Below are 22,273 nucleotides of genomic sequence, written 5' to 3'. Positions count from 1 at the left end.
GGATCGTCGGAATTTCAAAATCCTGCGACGATGTGGCCGTGAAAGTGGCCATGAACTTGGTTGAGGAACGAGAGAAGGCAAAATTTTGTTGGACAAAATTTTGTGTGCAAAAACTTGTGTTATTTGATATGACTCTCAATGAAATATTTATAAACTTTAATTCCTGATCACATAAAGATTCTTTTGTCTTATTAAGATTTCTATTCCTAATCCCATTAGGATTCTTATTTTCATTAATTANCACGTAAAATTAAATAATTATCATTTAATTTTTAAAAAATTAATTAATCAATTCTAATGTACATATAATATAAAATAATCACTACTAACATTATTATTTAATTAGTATCTTTTAAACTTACTAAATAAATAATTGAGAACTCATTATAACCATATCGACGATCAGACAACGCCGATGTATCGATGATATAAATCTTGTTCATATAATGAAAATTGAAAATTTCGAATATCAAAATTTTCACTTATCCATTTTTTGCAGTTGGCAGTTTTGTGAACTCTTTCACCAAAACAAGCAGTTTTATTATCATCATTTAATTTTCAGTTAAGCTAATTTTCGCAACTTCCAATACATGGGACTCACTTATAAACTCTTTTATAAACAATTTATTGACCTCCATCAAAGTACAGTTGCCAAATTCAGCTATTTGAACTTAACTATCTCAATGAGAACACAAAATACGATGCATGTGTGACTCTCAATGATTTAGTGATACAACTAGCCGTGAGTTCACAACTTTTTATGATTCAGAATAAAATTTATTCTTATTCAGGCTTACCCTAGTTAGCGCCTCATTATTTTCATCAACCTCTTGATAAAGAATGTCAGAACTCAAGTCTGATTGCACCTATCACATCGTGGTAAGATCATCTAATATTATTGCTCCATGATCCCTAGGTATTACTGATAGTGCCTACAAGAACCTTAAGTTATGATTAACATATAGTATTTTCCCTTCATCTCATATTTCTCAATTGAATCTGCAACCATTTGTATATTGATAATTGCATATGAATTCGATGACGATGTGATATAGATTTGAGTAATAATAGTGACATAGTATGTGCAACTGAAGAAACACATTTCCAAAATATACACGTCTTACTATGGCCAGATATTACTTGCCCTATTAACTCACCATATCGCATAAGATATCTTCTCTCGTAGGAAAATGGTGAATGCTCGGCTACAATGTATTGACTCTTATTTATTTTAAAATTATACCCAATCTCGCCACCTGATGACCCTCAATGGAGTCGATAAACGGATCAAAGTGCATGTTAGTATGTAGAGCATATACGTTGTTCCGGGTCAAAGGATTAATATGTATAACTATAACAGCGAACTATTCCACTCGATGAGTGATAACCACGTGGACAGTCTGAAGTAGGGTTCTTCAGTGCATCATCAAATGATCACACATCTGTATGAATGGACATTTTCATGTCCTTGCCAATGAAACATGACGTTTACATCACAAATTTCAGTCTCAAGTTCAAGTGAGCTTTATCCATATTTTAGGCTGCTAATTCGACTAAAAACCTGTTTAGAATATAAAATACACTTCCTAATGAATTTAATGATCTTACTTTGAGAGAGTAGAGACAGAGCTTATGGTACATTTAATATATTCAAAGACTTTATCTATGCAACTTGCATAAATATACAGATAAAGTAAATATCATAATTAGATAAATAATAAATTAATAAAATAAAAATTATTTTTACATTAAAAAAATTAATAAAACCCAAATCACAAATTGATTTAGTAGACACCTACTTTAACATTATTCTTCCCCTTATTTCCCCCAACATCTCTGTTGAAGAGAGGCCCATTTTTCCTGCTATGTAACAATCCTTATCTTGCTTTAAATAGATTGCTTCAGGGCTGGTTCATGATGCATGTCCTTTAAAGTCCACAACCCTTTGTGTCTTAAGTGCTTGAAATGAAAACTCTTGGTTAATGACTCTCTTTTGTGTCAAAAGAAGTCCTTTGAGTAGTATTTTAGAGGAGATGATTTTTTATGGGGTGGGTCTGAGGCTCTGAATCCTCAGTTTCTTGAATTTTTGAATTCTTGGATTGGATGAAACGAAATCCCACTGTTCTTTTCCTTTATTTTCTTCTTCATGCAAGTAAATTAAAACAGCTCACTTTATGCATTTGGCTTTTCATTTTTGTTGCGTTGTTTTTCAGAGTCGTGGTGGAGTTTGAGTACTTTCTTGTTCATTGTTAGCTTTTTACTTCCTCATTCTTTACGGCAAAACGGTAAAAAACCGCAGCTAATTTCGACACTGCTTCGGCTTTTGATTTGTACACTGTTTAGGGATAAAGGGTAACCAATGATTTCCTACATATACTTCTGGTCAATGTGGTTTCATATTCAAAGGCTCTCACTTTTTGTATTTTCACCTCTTGGCTAGCTAGCACACCTTATGTATCTTTGTGTATTTTACTTTCATATTATTTCAACTCGTGTATTTTTTCAGGGACTGAAATCAGCTGCACACTTCCAAGGATAGCCAGGTATGTCTAAATTATTCTCGATGAAAATAAGTTCTGCTCCAGAAGAAACTGTTGTTTTATTTGTTTAATTAATTGCTTCAATATGATGATCAAAGCTGATAGGGTAGACTTGTACACTCTTCATTTTCCGTTCGAAAAAGGAATATGAATTAATTTTCTTTTAGTGCCGTACTCGTTTTCTTGTATATTATGATTGTTAAAGAAAAAAATTCCCAGAGCATGATGTTTAAGAAAATCCAAGAAATGTGCAAATTTGATATTTAATTGTTTGAATACTGATTAACTGCATGTAATCAAATCAACTTGCTCAAGATTTGAAATAGGGGCATTTGAGAAACTCTATATTCTTATGGCTAAGATTTGAGCTTGTTGTATTAACCAAACATGCTGGACTTGCCTGGCCTTATCTTGTAATAATTGACGTTTTTTTGTTAAATAGATCTGTTGAGTACTCGAATTCTTGAATACTGACTTGTCATGCATTATTCAGCTTATAAATTCCCAAAATGAAAACACGTCAGGAATGTATATATGCTTTGAAATCTGGACCTGTCTGAATGATTTAGAATGATTTAGAAGATCTAACTGGTTTGGTGGGGGTTAGGGGATCCGACCAACATGCAAAACGACGCAAGTGAATCACATTTTGTTTTTACAGATGTGAACTCGTTGAATTCAGCTCTAGCGACCGTCGGTTATTCTGATTCGGTTTACAGGCTAAACCATAACCATGCCATATCCGGATTTCCCAAATCTTTATCCTTCGTAGAAGCTGTGAACAATCTCGTTTGTGGGCAATTAATGAATCGGGATGAAATTTGGAATTCAAACATTCAAGATCCAAACCAAGTTATGGAGGGGATCCCCTTTCCCATTGTCAACCATGCTGCCACTCTTTCATCTGTGAGAAATGGCACGTTGGATCATCAAGAAAAGCTACCGAATTTCGGTCATTGTGCTTATCCGTTTGATGGCTCTTCCAATGTGGTGTATTCTTCATTTGAGACTATGAACCATGGTTATGAAAGTTTACCCTTCGACTGTAGCACTAAATGGGACCTCAACAAATTTGTAATTCCTGAATATTTTGGGAGAGTAATTGGAAGAAATGGAGTTCAACCACTTAATCCGACTGAGAACTCCTTCCCTAACGAATGGATTTTATTACAAAATACGGCTGCCACAAACTCTAATAGCCGAGGAACTTCTCGATTTAGCAAGGAGTTGTCTCTAAGTCTTGCCTCATCTCAACCTTCTACCGTGCATGGAAGATCCATTCGAGATCAATGCTCAGAACAGACATCTTGCAGCAATAACAATCTTTCATTGAGCTTTGATTCTTACAAGCAGCTCCAACCATCACCGCTGTTGGGATCAAGATTATTCCAAGCAATGCAAGAAATTCTTGCTAAAATTGCCTGTTATGCACTAGTAAGTAATTCAACTGCTGGTGTAGATAATGGGAATAACGTTCAGGTTTTGAGCTCCCGTGGCATTTTTCCAAGTGACAAGTGGGATTTTGAAGCAAACAAGAAGCATATGCTGGCTTTATTGCAAATGGTTAGTCAGTGTTTACCCTATGAATTGACATACATAGATTACAATTCATAAATACTATTTTAAGAGTTTATCTTATTCTTATGCTTCGCATGTTGAATTTAGATTGACGAACAATACAACAGATGTTTGGATGAGGTCCACACGGTAGTCTCTGCATTTCACGCTGTAACTGAGTTGGATCCCCATCTACATGCTCGTTTTGCTCTCCCAACAATCTCATCAATGTACAAAAACCTGCGGGAGAGAATTAGTAGCTATATTCTTGCAATGGGAACAAATCTTAACGAAGGGAAAGGTCAAGAAAAAGAAGAGAAGTCATTCAAGACATCTTTCATCCAAAAACAATGGGATCTTCAGCAGCTAAGAAAGAGTGATTCTCAATTATGGAGGCCTCAAAGAGGACTACCTGAAAGATCCGTCTCAGTTTTAAGAGCGTGGATGTTTCAGAATTTTCTTCATCCGTAAGTGGCCAATATTCGCATATCCTTGTCGTGTCTTCCATACAAGTATCAAAATCAACTTCAATATCAAAAAATCTATTCCATTCATCTAAGATGGTTACCAACAGAAATTGGCTTTGAGTTGAACTTGTATTTTAGGTTATGAATGAATTGATTTGTCAATTGGAATTCATTCTCATGAGTGTTTTCTTAATTCATCAGGTATCCAAAAGATGCAGAGAAGCACCTTCTGGCTATAAAAAGTGGATTGACTAGGAACCAGGTGAGCTATTAACTTGTTATCCTCTAGCCGAAGATCAAAACTTGTTTATTAAATGTTGCTTCCTGTGACGATATGTCGTTATCTAATTTCAGACGAATATTTTTTACTAGGTTTCGAATTGGTTTATAAATGCTCGTGTTCGTCTGTGGAAGCCAATGATAGAGGAAATGTATGCAGAGATGAGCAGAAGGAAAGCTTGTCGAAATGGTGAAGATCAAACTGATCATGGCAGTTTCCATAGAAATCAGATGCACTTAGATAGCAGAAGGTTTGCCATTGATTGAAATGTATAAACTCGGTATACATCTATTAGTCTATTATATATATAAATATGTAATTTCAATTATGAATTTACTTTGACGCATTTATTAATTGTAACTTCAAATCTATATAAGTTTTGCTTCAATGAAAATATGAATATATAAATATGTCACTTCAATTGTGAATTTACTTTGACGTATTTACTAATTGTAACTTCAAATCTATATATGTTTTGCTTCAATGAGAATATGAATAGACTACTGATGTTGATGTCTTTCTCTATATCAGTTACATCATATGTTATTTGCTTGCACTTATCATGGTTCATATTTTTTCCCTTCGTAATTGTAGCTGCGTGCCAGTTCGTTACACACACACACCGATGTAATCTGCAAGACTAGAGACACCTATCGTTTTTTTTTGTTATGCGTTAGTTTAACATTTTGGAGTGGGCTCGTTGATTTGCTACGTTTGACTAGGCTTATTGTTTGGGACGTACCTCTGATGTGTAGATGATGCACAATCGAAGCTGTTGATCGTACTTTGCAAGGCCTTGTTGGTGACAAAGAATAGTTTGGTGGAAAAATAGTATTATTAGGAGAGGATTTTATGCAAGTTCTTCGAGTTATTCTTAAAACAACAATTGAAGAAACTATCGATGGAAGCCTTATTCGATTGCATTTGTTTCCATGTATGAAAATCATTCTTCTACACGAAAACATGCGCGTGAAAAATGATCTTATTTTTGTAGTTCTTGCTCAAAGTGGGTACAGGGGTGGAGCCTGTCGATGACAATGGGAATATCAAAATCCCATCACATGATAACTAAAGTTTGTCATGATTGAAAACGTGTAGCGAGGTTTATAGGATATTGATAACTATCTTTCATCAACTTATATGACCGAGCGAGCAATTCTATCGACGAAAAATACTTATGTCGATGCGTTGAATGAAAAAAATTATATAATTGTTTTCGAGAAAAACCATACATTTTCGTAGCTTTGATGAAGCAATCGATGACACACATAATTCATACCCAGAAGAGTTCTTGAATCGTCTGACGGCTAATGGTTTGCCACCTCACCGCCTGGTGCTTAAAAAACATTGTCCTATAATGTTGCTCAAAAATTTAGATCCTTCCGATGGCATGTGCATTGGTACTAGAATGGTTTGTCGAGCATTTCATGGTATTGTCATCCATGCAGATATTTCGCTTGGACAACATGCTGGAAAAATGGTTTTGATACCTTGGATTCCTCTATCTCCAGCAGAAAACGAAGGGTACCCATTCCAATTCAAATGAAAGCAATTTCCGATTCGCTTGTGTTTTGCAACGACAATAAACAAATCACAAGGTCAAACAATTCCAATTGTTGTGGTTTATTTACCAGAACCTGTTTTCTCACATAGACAGCTTTATAATGTTGCTCTATCTAGAAGGATCTCGATGAAGAATACTCATGTGCTAATCAAACTAGATATTTTAGTGGTAGTGATGAATCACGAACGAAAAATGTTGCTTACAAAGATCTACTTGATATTGTTTTTTTTTGTATAGTCATCATTGATTAATACTATTTTTAACTTGCCGTTGACTTCTGATTAATATTTGAACATGTTTTTTTTCTTCCATTTTTGTATTTTTTTTGTTCTTTGCATCGATAAATTGTTATATCGTTAAATCTGACTTCATACTCTTATCTTGTTGGGAAATTATACACACGCTAATAAATAGAAGTTCAACAGTAATAAATACTTAAACATCATTGTACAAATAATATATTCAAAATTAACAACATACTGTCGAACACGATATACAATTTTTTTTAATTGAAAAACGTAACAGAGTGGACGGATTTATTCTTTGTTTTTTAAAACATCTTGTTACACCTCATAATTTATGGAGAATGCGAACTAATGTTTATACCTTGTGTCTTAAAAGGAAATCTCTATCAACTAAATTATATAACGAAATTATTTTAATAATAAAAAAAATTATACATCTTTTATCAAATTAATATGTATAATCCATTATGTTATTGCCATAAAAGATATTTGAATCAATCATGACAAAAACTTGTGTGAGACGGTCCCACGGGTCGTATTTTGTGAGACGGATATCTTATTTGGATCATTCATGAAAAAATATTACTTTTTATGCTAAGAGTATTATTTTTTATTGTGAATATCGGTAGGGTTGACCCGTCTCACAGATAAATTTCGTGAGACTGTCTCATAAGAGACCTTATACTCTTGAATCATACCCGATTGAGTAGTTGTGAGACTTTTTTTGCTAAATGCCTTAAAAGATTTCTTTTTGGGTAATTATTTTCTTTGTTCCAGTTATTTATCAATATTTTATAGTAGAGTATATTCTATAATTTTTAAGCTAATGTTTCTTTTTTTCAACTAATTTAGGTACACTTTATTTGAACAGTTATATTTGCATATGCTATTTGTTTATCTTGCATATTTGCTAGTGTAACGAGACATAAACTCCGAAGCTCACCAAATATGTGTTATGTCGATGCATGTGTTTATTTATGAATTTGTTATTTTTCAAATTCCACATTATAATATTGTGTTCAATTTTAAACTTTATGTATAATAATAAAATTTTATTCAAAAAATTTAGTGACTTTTTAAGAAATTACACTCTTACTTATAACAATTCTAGAATAATCTATAAAATTTATTTATTTGAATTAAATTACGAATTTAAATAAGAATATTATTTTTTCTATATTTAATTCAAATTTTAATGACTATTTAAATTTATGATTTATATTTCTTAAGCTAATTTAGGCTCAATAAAACTTGAATAAGCTCGTAAGTCATGAATATATTCTTTAAACAAAGTTTGAGTTCGACTCGATTATAAACGCGTCAAACTCGAAGATTCAAGAGTTTAGCTAGGATCAGCTCGATTACTTGCCTACTTGTCTGATGCTTTATTTATTAATCTTTTACCTCTTCTGTTAAAATTTATATTTGATTATTCACATGTTCGTTGTTATCTCATGATCCAACTATTAGATAAAAAAAAATTAACATATTTGATATTTGATTTATATATTTTACATAAAAAATATATAATAGAATCAATTAAATTTATTTATTAGAATAAGATTACGAATTAAAATAAAAATATTATATTTTTTTTGTAAAAATATAATTTAGTTTTTAATGAAATAAATGACTATTTAAATATATGATTTATGTTTCTTAAGCTCATTTACGTTCCAAAAAAATGCGAATCATAAGCTAGTGAGCCATGATATATTCTTGAAACAAAGTTTGATTTCGGCTCGATTATAAATGAGTTCAACTCAAACATTCTAGACATCGGTTCGGCTCAGCTCGATTATTTTCCTACATTCACGTGGATTTATTTATTTATTTTTACCTCTTCATTTTTTTACCACTTCTTTTAAAACCTGTATCTTATACTAATTTAAAATAAAATATGCATAAGCTCTACTTCAATATAATGTCTTTTCACATAGTGTATATAAATAATGTTACTTATCCAGAAGAATGGTCCATATTTAAAACAGTAAATAAATGAATGCAAAACCAAACCAATGTATGAGGTTTACTTAAATTCATTGCCATTTGGAATACTGTATACGACAGTTACTTTGGAATTGGAATGTCCCAACTATTAACAAAAATATGTATTACATACACGTTTCTTTACATAATTAAAACAATAATTTATGCTACTTTATTTTGTGGAATTGATTAAGAGTTCTCTTTTCATGTAAACACTGATACATATAAATAGCAAGTACAAGTTGGAACCAATTACAGCATCCCATTCGAAGCATGGCAAACATCCAATTTAACTAGGCATGGATACACCCAACATCTTTGCACACAACCAAGAAACTCAGATGGATACATCCCACGTTGTCATGATTAAAGATCTAAAGGAAAATCGATCGGATGTCGTCATCGAAGCTCTCATTCTTCGACAAGGCTATGAAACCCAAACAAATAAAAGTTCCATTAGAATCAGGAAATCGATACTCATTGACAAACATGTGTGTAAATAATATCTTATTTCGACCAAGCATCGTAATATCGTCACCTATATCAAAATATGATCGTTTTCACATTTTTTTTTATATCGCTTCACTGAACTGAATTCAACATCAGCTTCATATATATTTGTAATAACCGTACGTTTGCTTTTATGTGTGTTACTCGTTGCTTTCTATATATTTGTATGGGACTATGATTTACACACTTATTTCCTCGAATGTGATCTCGTAATTTAAGACCTTGTTGCACACCAATAAAACCTACTTGATTTGTAATCCATTGGTGAAGAAAATAAACTCCAACTAGGTTGATGTCAACCCGAGCTTCGAACTTACTATCCAAACAAGGTCTGTAATTACTGAATTTCAAGCTATGAGACCAACGATGCCAATAGATATCAAATTCAAGAGATTTAATGAAATCACTCCTGAGCTTAACGCAAATGAAAACCAACGTAAGATTCATCTTCAACAATTATTATTTCAAAATGATTCAAAATAATGCTTCATTAACTTTGCGAAAACTCTGCAGATCTAATTGATTTTGTCAAGAAAGTTCGAAACTTCGTACTTTCATGAGACCGAAGACCGGAACGATTGGACATTTAAGAGAAATGTCCTCATGAATGAACGGTTAAAACAATGACAAAATACACCAAAAAATTCTTATCTTTGCTACTGTTCTTTATCTATTTTCTGCTGCACACTTTTAATGGTTAAATTTTCACATTGTTAATTCGTCGTCCTGTTGTAGAATACATCAAATCCACAATCAGGTAAGCAAAAATATGCATAAATTAAGATTAAGAGTTTACTTCTTATTGGAGAGAAAACATTTTTAACTCATCATATAATTTGAAAATATATAATCTAATGTTATATATCTCACATATGGTGCAAGACATCGACGATATAATCAGTCGCAACATAGAGAGCCATAGAGTTTTATTAAAATTGGATAGGACCGTCACAAACAGTGAAGACATGGATTCAATAATTGTTGAAAGAGTTAAAAAACCATGCCTTATTCACTCCAAAAATATCCAAACAAAAAACAAAAATCATTAGGAAAGCTAAATAATGCAAGCAAAGAAGGATCAAAGAGCTACGCTTCCGCATCTTCAAAAAGAAACATTCCCGGTCGAAGTGAAGCACACGACACTGCTATAGACATTAAGGACGACGAGCTTTCTCAGGAGTACACAAAATGAATGAAGAGACAAATTGCATGCAAAAAAGAAAAAAAATAGTGTTGCTATGTCGACCAAATAAGGGAAACGTTAAAGCTGAAGGAAGGCGCGTTAGCGAACTTATTGAAAACTAAAGCAAGAAGGGATTGGGCGCTTACCGGCAACTGGTCGGGAAAGAGTCCTACCCGACTCACCCGTCCGCCACTGGAAACACCACTTCCCATTCTTTAATATCTATAAATGAATGAGACGGAACCCTCCATTTTGCCTGAAACTCGTCCTATAAATAGATCTAATTGCCCCACCGGAAAGTCAAAGATATTCTTTCTCGAGATTTCTCATTGTGCTATCAACACTCGTTTGGTATGCTCCTCAAGAAGCTCTTTGATCATTCTTTGCTTGCATTATTTAGATTTCCTAATGATCTCTGTTTTTTTGTTTGGATATTTTTGGAGTGAATCGAGCGTGGTTTTTGAATGCTTTCAACAATTATCGAAACGTTTTTGAACGCTTTCAACAATTATTGAAACTATGTCTTCACTGTTTGTGACGGTCCTATCCAATTTTAACAGAAATTTATGGCTCTCTATGTTGCGGCTGATTATATCATCGATGTCCTGAACCATATGTGAGATATATGACATTGGATTATACACTTGCAAATGATATGATGAGGTAAAATAGTTCTCTCTATCAAATAAGCAGTAAACTGTTAATCTTAATTTATATGTTTTTTTGTCTACCTGATTGCGGACTTTGACTTATTCTTCAGCATGACAGCCAATGAATAATGTGACAATTTCCCCAAACATAGTTATTTTTGCGTTTCCAGTTCCATTTTCAATCAACACAGTAAGTTTATCTCTCATATAGTATGTAATAGACGTGTCATTATATGTAGTCATTTGGATATATTTAACAAAGATTCAAAAGTAGAGTTAATTAAAACCTTGAAACTATTTCAATGGGTATATTTGTAGAGTCAAGGCAAGAAATTCCGCTTGTTGTTTTCGTGACTGATTTGTAACAGTGGTTGCATGCATTATAAAACAGAGATGAGTTATTTTTGTTCTTCTTTATTGTTCCCTGAATACAGTAGTAGTTGTTCTAAAAAAACAGAGAGAGCAGATTTAGTTATTTTTTTCATATCTCTTTTATATGCTCGTTTATAGTTTCATCCATTACTTCTCTGGATTCTACCAAATCACGATGTCTTGATACCGCTAGAAATTTCGGCAAATCATACATATCTGCATTTTTACTCATGCTCTCCGAAAAATTACTCACAGATCGAAGTGTCTCACACATTATCTCAACTTCATCTACAAGGCCATCCCTTTCAAAATATTCAGAAAAAGTCGCTAAAAAGTGTCCCATAAGTTACGGACATCAATTGGCTGGCAGTGCACAAGTATTGTTGCAAATAATCTCCACAAAGCATAAGGCATGTGGAAATCAACGGTTTCATTAAGACATTGGAAAGTACTCTCATCGCATTCTAGTAGCCCTCTAACCTGGGTTGATTCTTTGAACGTACAACAAAGTCTTGTGCCAACAATCAATAAATAATCAAAAGACGTCGGGCCTCGAACATGAAGCAACAAAAGACGTAAATAATATCTCTCACCCTCTACTTGATTAACAGCATTTACACAATCGATTACCTTCTTTTGCTTTCTTCTATTCCATGCTCTCTTTCCACCATCCCACACAAAATAAAGAGGAAACTCTGAATATAAATACTACCTTGCATCAATGTCTACATAACAAGTCCAGAAATATTCAGTTAACATAGTTTTCTGCACATGTTCAGAATCCAACACATTTCTCAAGTTTTGATGGTTCCAAAACGTAACATATTGTTGATTGGGTAGATGAAAATGCAAATTAATAACTGGAGGGGACAAATAATTCAAATTGGACTAAAAAATTCTCCACACTGCCTCGGGAGCAGAAACCCATCGAGCATCCTGAAATCTCTTGATTTCGTTGACATATGTATCCGAGCCAGAAGGAGAGACATGGACAAATATCTTGACATGCTTTATAGATGTATTTTTAGAGATATTTCATTGTTGTCAGGCCTTAGAAAACTTCAACATTGATATGACAATAATAAAGATACAAGAAGTAGTGATTATAAGGGGCAACCCATTGGTAGTTTAGTGGGCAATCCGTTACCTCAACGAAAGGTCATTGTCTCTTCTTCGATATATCAGGTATCCATCATGCCCTTGTATTGTCTAATTTGAGTGAGCTCGAGGATACTAACGTTTTCACCATCAGTTAACCATGCAAGGACACCTTCTATTCAAACGTCCACAAGGACCATGCATCATATTCCGTGAAACCAAGTCGAATAAGCATGGGAAGAAATCCTTGTTGGGAAATTCTGCATAAACATATCTATCATATACATTTGGTGAAACAATTTTAAATTCAGAGTCCAATATAACAAGAAAATGGCAGTGCGTCGACTTCTCTTTTGGAATTAGATTACATAAAAAAATGCTGCAATAGAACCAAAGATCTTTTTCTTAATTATTCGATATCTCATATCAACCAACTTGCACGAAATACATGTGAAATTAAATCAGGCCGATCATGGGAAGTTTGACCACAAAACAAGTTATTCTTAATCTCGGGCCATTCAGGGTTACAAGTCAATATAATGAATAAATTAGGTTTCTCGAAATACCTTACTAACACCATTGCATCAAGATACCGCATACGCATATCCCTTGGGCCCCCAATGAAAGAAGAAGGAAGAACCAGACGATGGCCAACCTCTCAACCATGTGTTTCTACATTGACCACACTATCAAAAATTCCTTGATATAGTTCTGATCTAATTTCTGTTTTATTCCACCTGTAGTAATCAAGTCTAGTAGTTTCCAGCTTAATATACATGTCGACAACAAACTATTGCACTATTCGGCCACCGTACAACCACAGTGAAGATGCATTTTCTCGTATTTGAAGCCTATAACAATAATATTAACGACATGAAACCATCCTATCATTTTTCCCATGAACGACTGCAAAAAATGTAAAATAATAACAAACATACATTAAAACAATCTACATGCAAGACACACTCATATCGAAAAAAAAACTTACATAAAACCAAATCTTACCATGACTTTCGCTTGCAACAATTTGATCAAATGAAGAAAAACCTTCAGATGGTAACACAACTGCGCCCGTAAGTGTACCGTGCAAGTCTCCTGAAAATTTTAGAATATGTTGTTGCCAACCACAATCACCATAAGTGTACTGTGCAAGTCTCCTGAAAATTTTAGAATATGTTGTTGCAACCCAATATCTCGGATAGAAGCACGTTCATTTTTTCTTCGAAGGAGTTCTGCATAAGGATTATGTTTCATGATATCCATCAATAATATCATAGATGCCTCATCAACAGCATCCTCATTTACTACAGACACTGTATTATGCAACTCATTATCATTATCCCAGAAATAAAGCTGGAAATACTTCGATCTACCCTCTTGAGGCACAAGTGGAGGTAATGCATGAAACACTTGCCCAGCAGCACGAAAAGTGTACACACCATGATTAAGAGATGCTAGAATTTTGTCAATCTGTATACCAAATGATGTAAATGAAAATACATTATTATACAAGTGTATCTTATGACTCTGAATGCTAAAGCCATTGAAGAACAAGGATCGACGAAAAGATTAACCAAATCCACTGGTGCAGTAGGTGATACAAGACGAATTTTGCCATTGTCACAACAAAATGTAGGGTGTTCATGTGGAAATCTGAATGCCCCACAAAATTGACAGGTTGGAATTGCAGAGAGTGTATTAACACAATCTAATTGCAACTCTGTGACTGAAATAAAACAAGAGAAATTAAACAAATAGATGGATGTTAGAAACAAAGACAAAAAAAAGAAGCTAAATGACCTTTAAAGAAAAGTCGGCGCAACAAATTACTCACAAACATGCAAGCAAGCCACCAGCAACAAGGCATCAGAAGCAACACCTGACACCATAAATATTCAATTAGAAGTGTAATGTCCGAAAAACTAACCTACGTAAACCACATGCATACAAAATTATTTTAATTGCTTAATTGTTCTATTTAATTGTCTTTAAATGCTTGCATGATATTTATTATATGATTAAATGTATAATTACATGATTAAATGATTCCATGACATGATTACATGAAATTAAGGATATTACCCTAATATTCGATAATAGGCAGGGAAAATGAGACCGGGGATGACCAAAACAAGAATATGTATTTTTATTTAAATAATGGCAAGGCTTCCTAATATGCTTTAAAAATGATTTAATTTTCCAAAAATGTTGGAGTTCGAATTATTTTACGAGTCGAGCTCGATTTTTCTCGAGAAGCCGGTTTTGGGCAAACAAAGAGTTTTAAAAGATCAAAAATATTATTTTATGGAAACTAATTTTATAAACTTTTATTATTTAATTAAACAAGTGTTATTGAGCCCAATTTAATTAAATTAAGTAGGCCCAATTACCCTTAAGCTTGCAAGCACAAAACCAAGCTCATTAATATATTAATTAAATTATAAATAAGTCTATTAGGTCTTCAGAACCTCTCAAATTCTTTCACCAATCAGCCGAAATTCTCCTCACACACTCACAAGTATTTTCGAAAATTTGGGAAGGAAAGAAGCTTGTGTTCTTCGTCGTTCGGTTGTCTAACGTCGCACCCTCGCCGAAGATCGTATATTTGAGTGTTATAAACGCAAAGAAACGTTTCCTAAACCTTTTAAAAACATCATACAAATCATAATATGTATGTTTTAATTGTTTATGCATGAATAAAATGGGTATTCGATAATTTTTACGGTACGTTTCGTATTTTTAAAGTTTTAAAGATTTTACGCTTGTTTTGAAATCGTTTTTGAATCCGACGGACACGCTGCCAACACATGATAAAATATGAATGATCTATAGCCAAAACATGATAAATAATTGAGAAAACAAGGCTGGAAACCATAGGAAAATAATCACAAGAAGGGCCGAGAGTTTTGTAGAAGTGTGTGTATGCTTGTTGAGGTTCAAGGCTCGTGGGTTTGCATGGGGACTCACGGCTTGGGCCAGGGCTTGGGTTGTGGCCTGGGCTAGACGTGGGTCAGGGTCAGGTGCAGTCTTAGCAGGGCTAGGGCTCAAGGGGAGTGGCTAGGGAAGAGTCCACTTGAGCAAGGACTCTTCCCGAGCGTGCAAGAGGGAAGGGCTGAGAAGAGGGGTTGGGGCAGGGGCTGGAGCGGCGTGGTTTGCTGCTGGGTTGAGAAAAAGTGGAAAACTGTGAGAGAGCACCATAGCAAGCACGCAGGCTGATGTCCTTGTTCATGCGGCTCGCAGCGCTAGTCTGAGGTCTATGCTGGTCTGGGTAAGGTATGGCCTTGATCCAGGGAGGGTTAGGGTGTGTTGGGCTCGGTGGTGGCTCAGCTGGAAGAGTCCTAAGCTAACTAGGAGTCCTAAAGCAACTATGATACACACTTACACACATGCATGCAATAGGGTCACGGGCAGGGGGTTTTTGAGCGGGCCAGGGCTGGTTCTTTGGGTTGGGCTTGGTCAAAAGGGTGCCTAGGTGGGTTGGCTTGGGTTTGGCATGAGGTGGCTTGAGCGTGGCTTGAGTATTTTGGGAGATGGCTTGGTGCGTTCGATAAGGTGTCAAATTCGAAAATTAGAAGATAAAAATTGAATCCATGGGTCCACGGGTGTGGCTCATGACTTGGAAGGGTATAATAAATAATAAAAATGTTATGTTTAAAATTTGGGATCAAAATAATGAGTTTTGGATTTATCTGGGATTTTATCGTCGCACGAAACGCTAATTAAAGAATTAATTGAAAAGTCTAGTTTTAGGCTTCATAAAATTATGAAAAATTATATTTAAGCTTAAATAATTAATTAGAATAATCCATGTCATTAACAGTGACAAAAAAATAAATTCGAGAATTTTTACGTCCATGGGCAAAACTGTCTTTTTACACTTAGGAAAATAAGAAAACGCTTGGCAGCATCCCGAAGGATCATAACGAAGTTAAATGATATTATATGATTTAAAATGATTATTTTGATGATAACATGTATTTTTATGATTTATGGTAAAGTTGTGCAATTTATACAGTCTAAAATTCTATTTTTTGGAAAGCTGTCTTATTTTATGATTTTTAATGAAAAGGAAAAATATTTTGAGGCATGTGAATTGACTGTGATAAAAGATATGATATATGATATATGATTTTGTGGAAATGACGCGAGGGCCAAGGCCCTAGAGGGAATCCATATTCGGGCCAAGGCCCAGAGGGACCCCGTTTACGAGCCAAGGCCCCAGAAGGACCCCGTCTATGGGAAAAGGCCCCATAGGGATCTCGACAATCGTATTTCCACGATGGAGCCTAGTGCACACCCCCATGGACCATGTGGAGCTAAGATTGCAGTCGACCAAATGATAAAAGCTAGTCACTTTCGAGGATCAAACTTCACCCAAAATGATTTATGATTGAAAGCTTTACGATTAAAATGATTTCATGATATATGATTTATGATGAGGATTAAAGCTATTTTTAAAGGATTTATTTGTGCTTAAAGTTATGCTAAAATGATTTTACGATTTATGATTTAATTATGCTAAAATGATTTTAAATGGTTTATTTATGTTCAAAAGCTATTTAAAAAAATATGATTTTAATGCATATGAATGTATATGTATTAATTGCTATCCATGTTTAGAACGTGCTGAGTCTTTAGACTCACTAGGTTTGTATGATGCATGATTTTATGATTTATGGAGGCGGTGATGATTGAGTCGATCGAGTGTAACAGTACAGACCCGAGGGCCTTTATGTTTTCGCACTAGCTTGATAGATTTATGATTTAAAGATTTATGTTCATGATTTTTATAAGAGATATTTTTATGCTTTATTTTTATTGTTAGTTGATCTTTTTAAAGCTCAATTTAGGAAGTTTTGGTTAGTCGATGCTTTAGGATTTATTTTATGCACTTGAGATTTCATATGTTAATTTATTATGAATGGTTGGAAATGTTAAGTTTATTATTTGGTATTTTTGAGTTACGATGTATGCATTAGTATAAAAAAAATAAAAAATTAGAGGTCGTTTCAGTTGGTATCAGAGCCAAGGATCCCCAAAGGGTTGTGTACTGTCACTTCGAGAAGCTCAAGAAGTCACGCCTCAAATATGTGAGTTTTTACTGATTTATATTTTATATGCTTAAAATTTTTTTAAATTTTTATATGATACATGATATAAATGCTAGATTGCATGATGCATGTTGCATGAAAAATGATTAAATGCATGTTGGTTAAGTGATTGGACGACGTGTACAGAGATGCCTCCTAGAAGGATTTTGCGTAGGACTGATGAGGTTAGATAGGAGGGGACTGATGAGGTTAGACGGGAGGAGAATATTCCACAACCTCCACTTGTTCAGGATGCTAGTGCCCGTGTCTCAGCCGAGATGGCCCGTTTCTTTGAGCAACATGTATGGGATGGAGCGAGGGTTAGACCAGAGGCAGCTAATGAGCGTTTTAGGAGGATGCATCCCGATGAGTTTCATGGCACTACTGATCCATTTGTTGTTGAGGGATGAATTCGATCTTTAGAGGTGGTTTTTCGCTAATGGACATTGCGGACGCTGATCAAGTTTGCTGTACCATTTATCTGTTGAAGGGCGACGCTTCCTTATGGTGGGAGGGAGCGGAACGAGGAGTGAATATGGTGACGTTGACTTGGAAGGAGTTCTAGAGGGTATTCTATGACAAGTGCTTCACATCTGATGTTCGTTTTAGGCTTAAGAGGGAGTTTATGAGTCTCCGTCAGGGAGATTGGACTGTTGCCAAGTTTGTACAGTAGTTTGATAGGGGCTGTCACTTTGGGCCCTTGATTGCCAACAATGCTGCTGAAAAATTACGACATTTTCTAGATGGTTTGAGGCCGACTATCCGACGCGATGTGATGCTTGTCGATCCTGCTGATTATATTACTGCCGTTGCCAGAGTTTTTAGAGCCGATCAGTCATTGAAGGATATCGATTGGGAGATGCAGCGAAATAGGAACCGTGCTCAGCAAGCTAATCAGAGTAATAAGAAGCCCTATGTGGGACCACCAAAGCAACCAGAACCACCTAAACCACAAGGGCAACCACCTAGAGAGAACATTCCAAAGGCTGATGAGAAACCACTTTGCAAGGAGTGCAATCGTCCACACTATGGCAAGTGCATGTGGGGCACTTACAAGTGCTTCAAATGCGGAGATTTGGGACACAAGGCTAAGGATTTCCCAACGTTCAAGCAACCCACTACTGGAAGGGTCTATGTGATGCAAGTTGCAGAGGATGAGTCATAGCTGGCACTACACTGAGTTCTAGGTAACCTAGCTGTTTAACATTTTTTTCGATGCTTTTCTTGCATGAAATGTTAAATTGGATTATGGGAATTGTTTGGGATATTGAAGGACTTAGAAGAATAGGGTGCATGCGCTACTTGAGCTGGATTTAGGAGTCGATTTTGAGAAATTTTGGGTTAGAATTGCAATTTTCAAGACTTTGAGAACCGAATTGAAGAGTAAGATTTGAGTTAGAGGTTAGTTTGAGGTGGATAAGGGAATCTAAGCTTTGCAATTATCAAGTCAAGGCAAATTTCGTGGACGAAATTCTATTTAAGGAGACCGGGGACGACCAAGACAAGAATATGTTTTTTTATTTAAATAATGGCAAGACTTCCTAATATGCTTTTAAAATGATTTAATTTTCCTAAAAATATTGGAGTTCGAATTATTTTACGAGTCGGGCTCGATTTTTCTCAGGAAGTTGGTTTTGGACAAACAAGGAGTTTTAAAAGATTAATAAAATTATTTTATGGAAACTAATTTTATAAAATTTTATTATTTAATTAAACAAGTGTTATTGGGCCAAATTTAATTAAATTAAGTAGGTCCAATTATCCTTAAACTTGCAAGCCCGAAACCAAGCCCATTAATATGTTAATTAAATTATAAATAAGTGTATTAGGTCTTCAAAACCTCACAAAGTATTTCACCAATCAGCCAAAATTCTCCTCACACACTCACAAGTATTTTCAAAAATTTGGGAAGGAAAGAAGCTTGTGTTTTTCGTCGTCCGATCGTCCAAAATCCCACCCTCGCGAAGATCGTATATTCAAGCATTATAAACGCAAAGACACGTTTCCTAAATCTTTTAAAAACATCATAAAAATCATAATATGTATGTTTTAATTGTTTATGCATGAATAAAATGGGTATTCGATAATTTTTACGGTATGTTTCGTATTTTCAAAGTTTTAACGATTTTACGCTTGTTTTGAAATCGTTTTTGAATCCGACGGACACGGTGCCAAAACATGATAAAATATGAATGATTTATAGCCAAAACATGATAAATAATTGACAAAACAAGGCTTGAAACCATGGGAAAAGAATCACAAGAAGGGCCGAGAGTTTTGTAGAAGTGTGTATGCTTGTTGAGGTTCAAGACTCGTGGGTTTGCATGTTGACTCATGGCTTGGGCCAGGGCTTGGGTTAGGACCTGGGCTAGATGTGGGTCAGGGTCAGGTGTAGTCCTATCAAGGCTAGGGCTCAAGGGGAGTGGCTAGGGAAGAGTCCACTTGAGCAAGGACTCTTCCCGAGCGTGCAAGAGGGAAGGGCTGATAAGAGGGGTTGCGGTTGGCCTGGGCACAAGCTAGGCTGGTCGGTCAGGGTCCCAGGGAGATGGCAAAGGGTTGGGGCAGGGGCTGGAGCGGCGTGGTTTGCTGCTGGCTTGAGAAAAAGTGGAAAACCGAGTGCACCATAGCTAGCGCGCATGCTGTCGTCCTTGTTCATGCGGCTCGCAGCGCTGGTCTAAGGTCTGGGTAGGTTCTGGCCGTGGTCCAAGGAGGGTTAGGGTGTGCTGGGCTCGGTGGTGGCTCAACTGGAAGAGTTTTAGGCTAACTAGGAGTCCTAGAGCAACTATGATACACACTTACACACATGCATGCAATAGGTTCACAGGCAGGGGGTTTTTGAGCGAGCCAGGGCTGGTTCTTTTGGTTGGGCTTGGTCAGGAGGATGCCTAGGTGGGTTGGCTCGGGTTTGGCTTGATGTGGCTCGGGCGTGGCTCGAGTATTTTGAGAGATGGCTCGGTGCGTTCGATAAGGTGTCAAATTCGAAAATTAAAAGATAAAAAAATCGAATCCATGGGTCCACGGGTGTGGCTGATGACTTGGAAGGGTAGAATAAATAATAAAAATGTTATGTTTAAAATTTGGGATCAAAATAATGAGTTTTGGATTTATCCGGGATTTTATCGTTGCACGAAACGCTAATTAAAGAATTAATTGAAAAGCATAGTTTTAAGCTTCATAAAATTATGGATATTATATTTAAGCTTAAATAATTAATTAGAATAATCCCATGTCATTAAAAGTGAGAAAAGGATAAATTCGAGAATTTTTACGTCCAAGGGCAAAACGGTCTTTTTGAACTTAGGAAAATACGAAAACGCTTGGCAGCAACACGAAGGATCATAACGCGTGTTAAATGATATTATATGATTTAAAATGATGATTTTGATGATAATATATATTTTTATTATTTATGGTGAAGCTGTGCAATTTATACTCTCTAAAATGCTATTTTTTGGAAATCTGTTTTATTTTATGATTTTTAAAGAAAAAGAAAAAGAAAAATATTTTGAGGGATGTGAATTGACTGTGACAAAAGATATGATATATGATATATGATTTTGTGGAGATGACGTGAGGTTCAAGGCCCCAGAAGGACCCCGTTTACCGGCCAAAGGCCTAGAGGGACCCCGTCTATGGGAAAAGGCCCTAGAGGGACCCTGAAGATCGTATTTTCACGGTGGAGCCTAGTGCACACCCTCATGGACCATGTGGAGCTAAGATTGCAGTCGACCAATGGATAAAACCTAGTCACTTTCGAGGATCAAACTTCACCAAAATGATTTATGATTGAAAGCTTTACAATTAAAATGATTTTATGATATATGATTTATGATGAGGATTCAAGCTATTTTTAAGAATTTATTTATGCTTAAAGTTATTTTAAAATGATTTTATGATTTATGTTTTAATTATGCTAAAATGATTTTAAATGGTTTATTTATGTTCAAAAGCTATTTTAAAAAAAATGATTTTAATGCATGTGAATGTATATGTTTTAATTGCTATCCATGTTTAGAACGCGTTGAGTTTTTAGACTCACTATGTTTGTATGATGCAGGATTTGATGATTTATGGAGGCAGTGAAGATTGAGTCGATTGGGTGCAGCAATACACACCCGAGGGCCTTTATGTTTCCCCACTAGCTTGATGAATTATGATTTAAAGATTTATGTTCATGATTTTTATTATAGATATTCTTATGCTTCATTTTTATTGTTAGTTGATCTTTTTAAAGGTCAATTTAGGAAGTTTTGGTTAGTCGATACTTTAGGATTTATTTTATGCACTCGAGATTTCATATGTTAATTTATCATGAATGGTTGGAAATGTTAAGTTTATTATTTGATATTTTTGAGTTATGATGTATGCATTAGTATAAAAAAATAATAAATTAGAGGTCGTTTCAAGAAGCTAGCTACAACACTATTTGTTCATAAATGGTGACATAAAACTATAATTGTGTGGACAAAACAGTTGGTCTATGTAATTTATAACTAAATTCTTCGTATTTCAAATATTTACGGATAGTACATTTTCAACCCCATTTTTTTTCTTTAAATGTCACATGATGAGAATTAATGAAGAAGTCACTTCTAAGTCGGCACGAGCTTTATAGCATGATAATCAAAATATTATGCTTAAATTGAGTAAAAACATAATGACATTTATCATATATAAGTTTAAAAAAATATACACGTAAATTATTATATTCTTATAAGCATGTATATG

General features: G+C 34.9%; 1 protein-coding gene across 2 annotated transcripts; it reads left to right on the top strand.

Moving 5' to 3' along the window:
• Nucleotides 1–1,851: 1,851 nt before the first annotated feature.
• Nucleotides 1,852–5,130, top strand: LOC140981326 (homeobox protein ATH1-like). 2 transcript variants are annotated; one of them, XM_073447693.1, is made up of 5 exons: nt 1,852–2,543; nt 3,202–4,103; nt 4,206–4,564; nt 4,766–4,826; nt 4,937–5,130. In XM_073447693.1, exons 2-5 carry the CDS (start codon nt 3,345–3,347, stop codon nt 5,108–5,110), a joined length of 1,353 nt encoding a protein of 450 aa, XP_073303794.1. In that variant the 5' UTR covers nt 1,852–2,543; nt 3,202–3,344; the 3' UTR covers nt 5,111–5,130. The 2 variants fall into 2 exon arrangements, with proteins under 2 accessions (XP_073303794.1, XP_073303792.1); XM_073447691.1 differs by lacking the exon at nt 1,852–2,543 and having other exon boundaries at nt 3,065–4,103.
• Nucleotides 5,131–22,273: the final 17,143 nt, after the last annotated feature.

This window comes from Primulina huaijiensis, chromosome 7 (genome assembly GCF_012295235.1).
Source record: "Primulina huaijiensis isolate GDHJ02 chromosome 7, ASM1229523v2, whole genome shotgun sequence".
Taxonomy (NCBI): domain Eukaryota; kingdom Viridiplantae; phylum Streptophyta; class Magnoliopsida; order Lamiales; family Gesneriaceae; genus Primulina; species Primulina huaijiensis.
The sequence above is the reverse complement of the archived record's forward strand: the minus strand, read 5'-3'. Positions and strand labels throughout refer to the sequence as shown.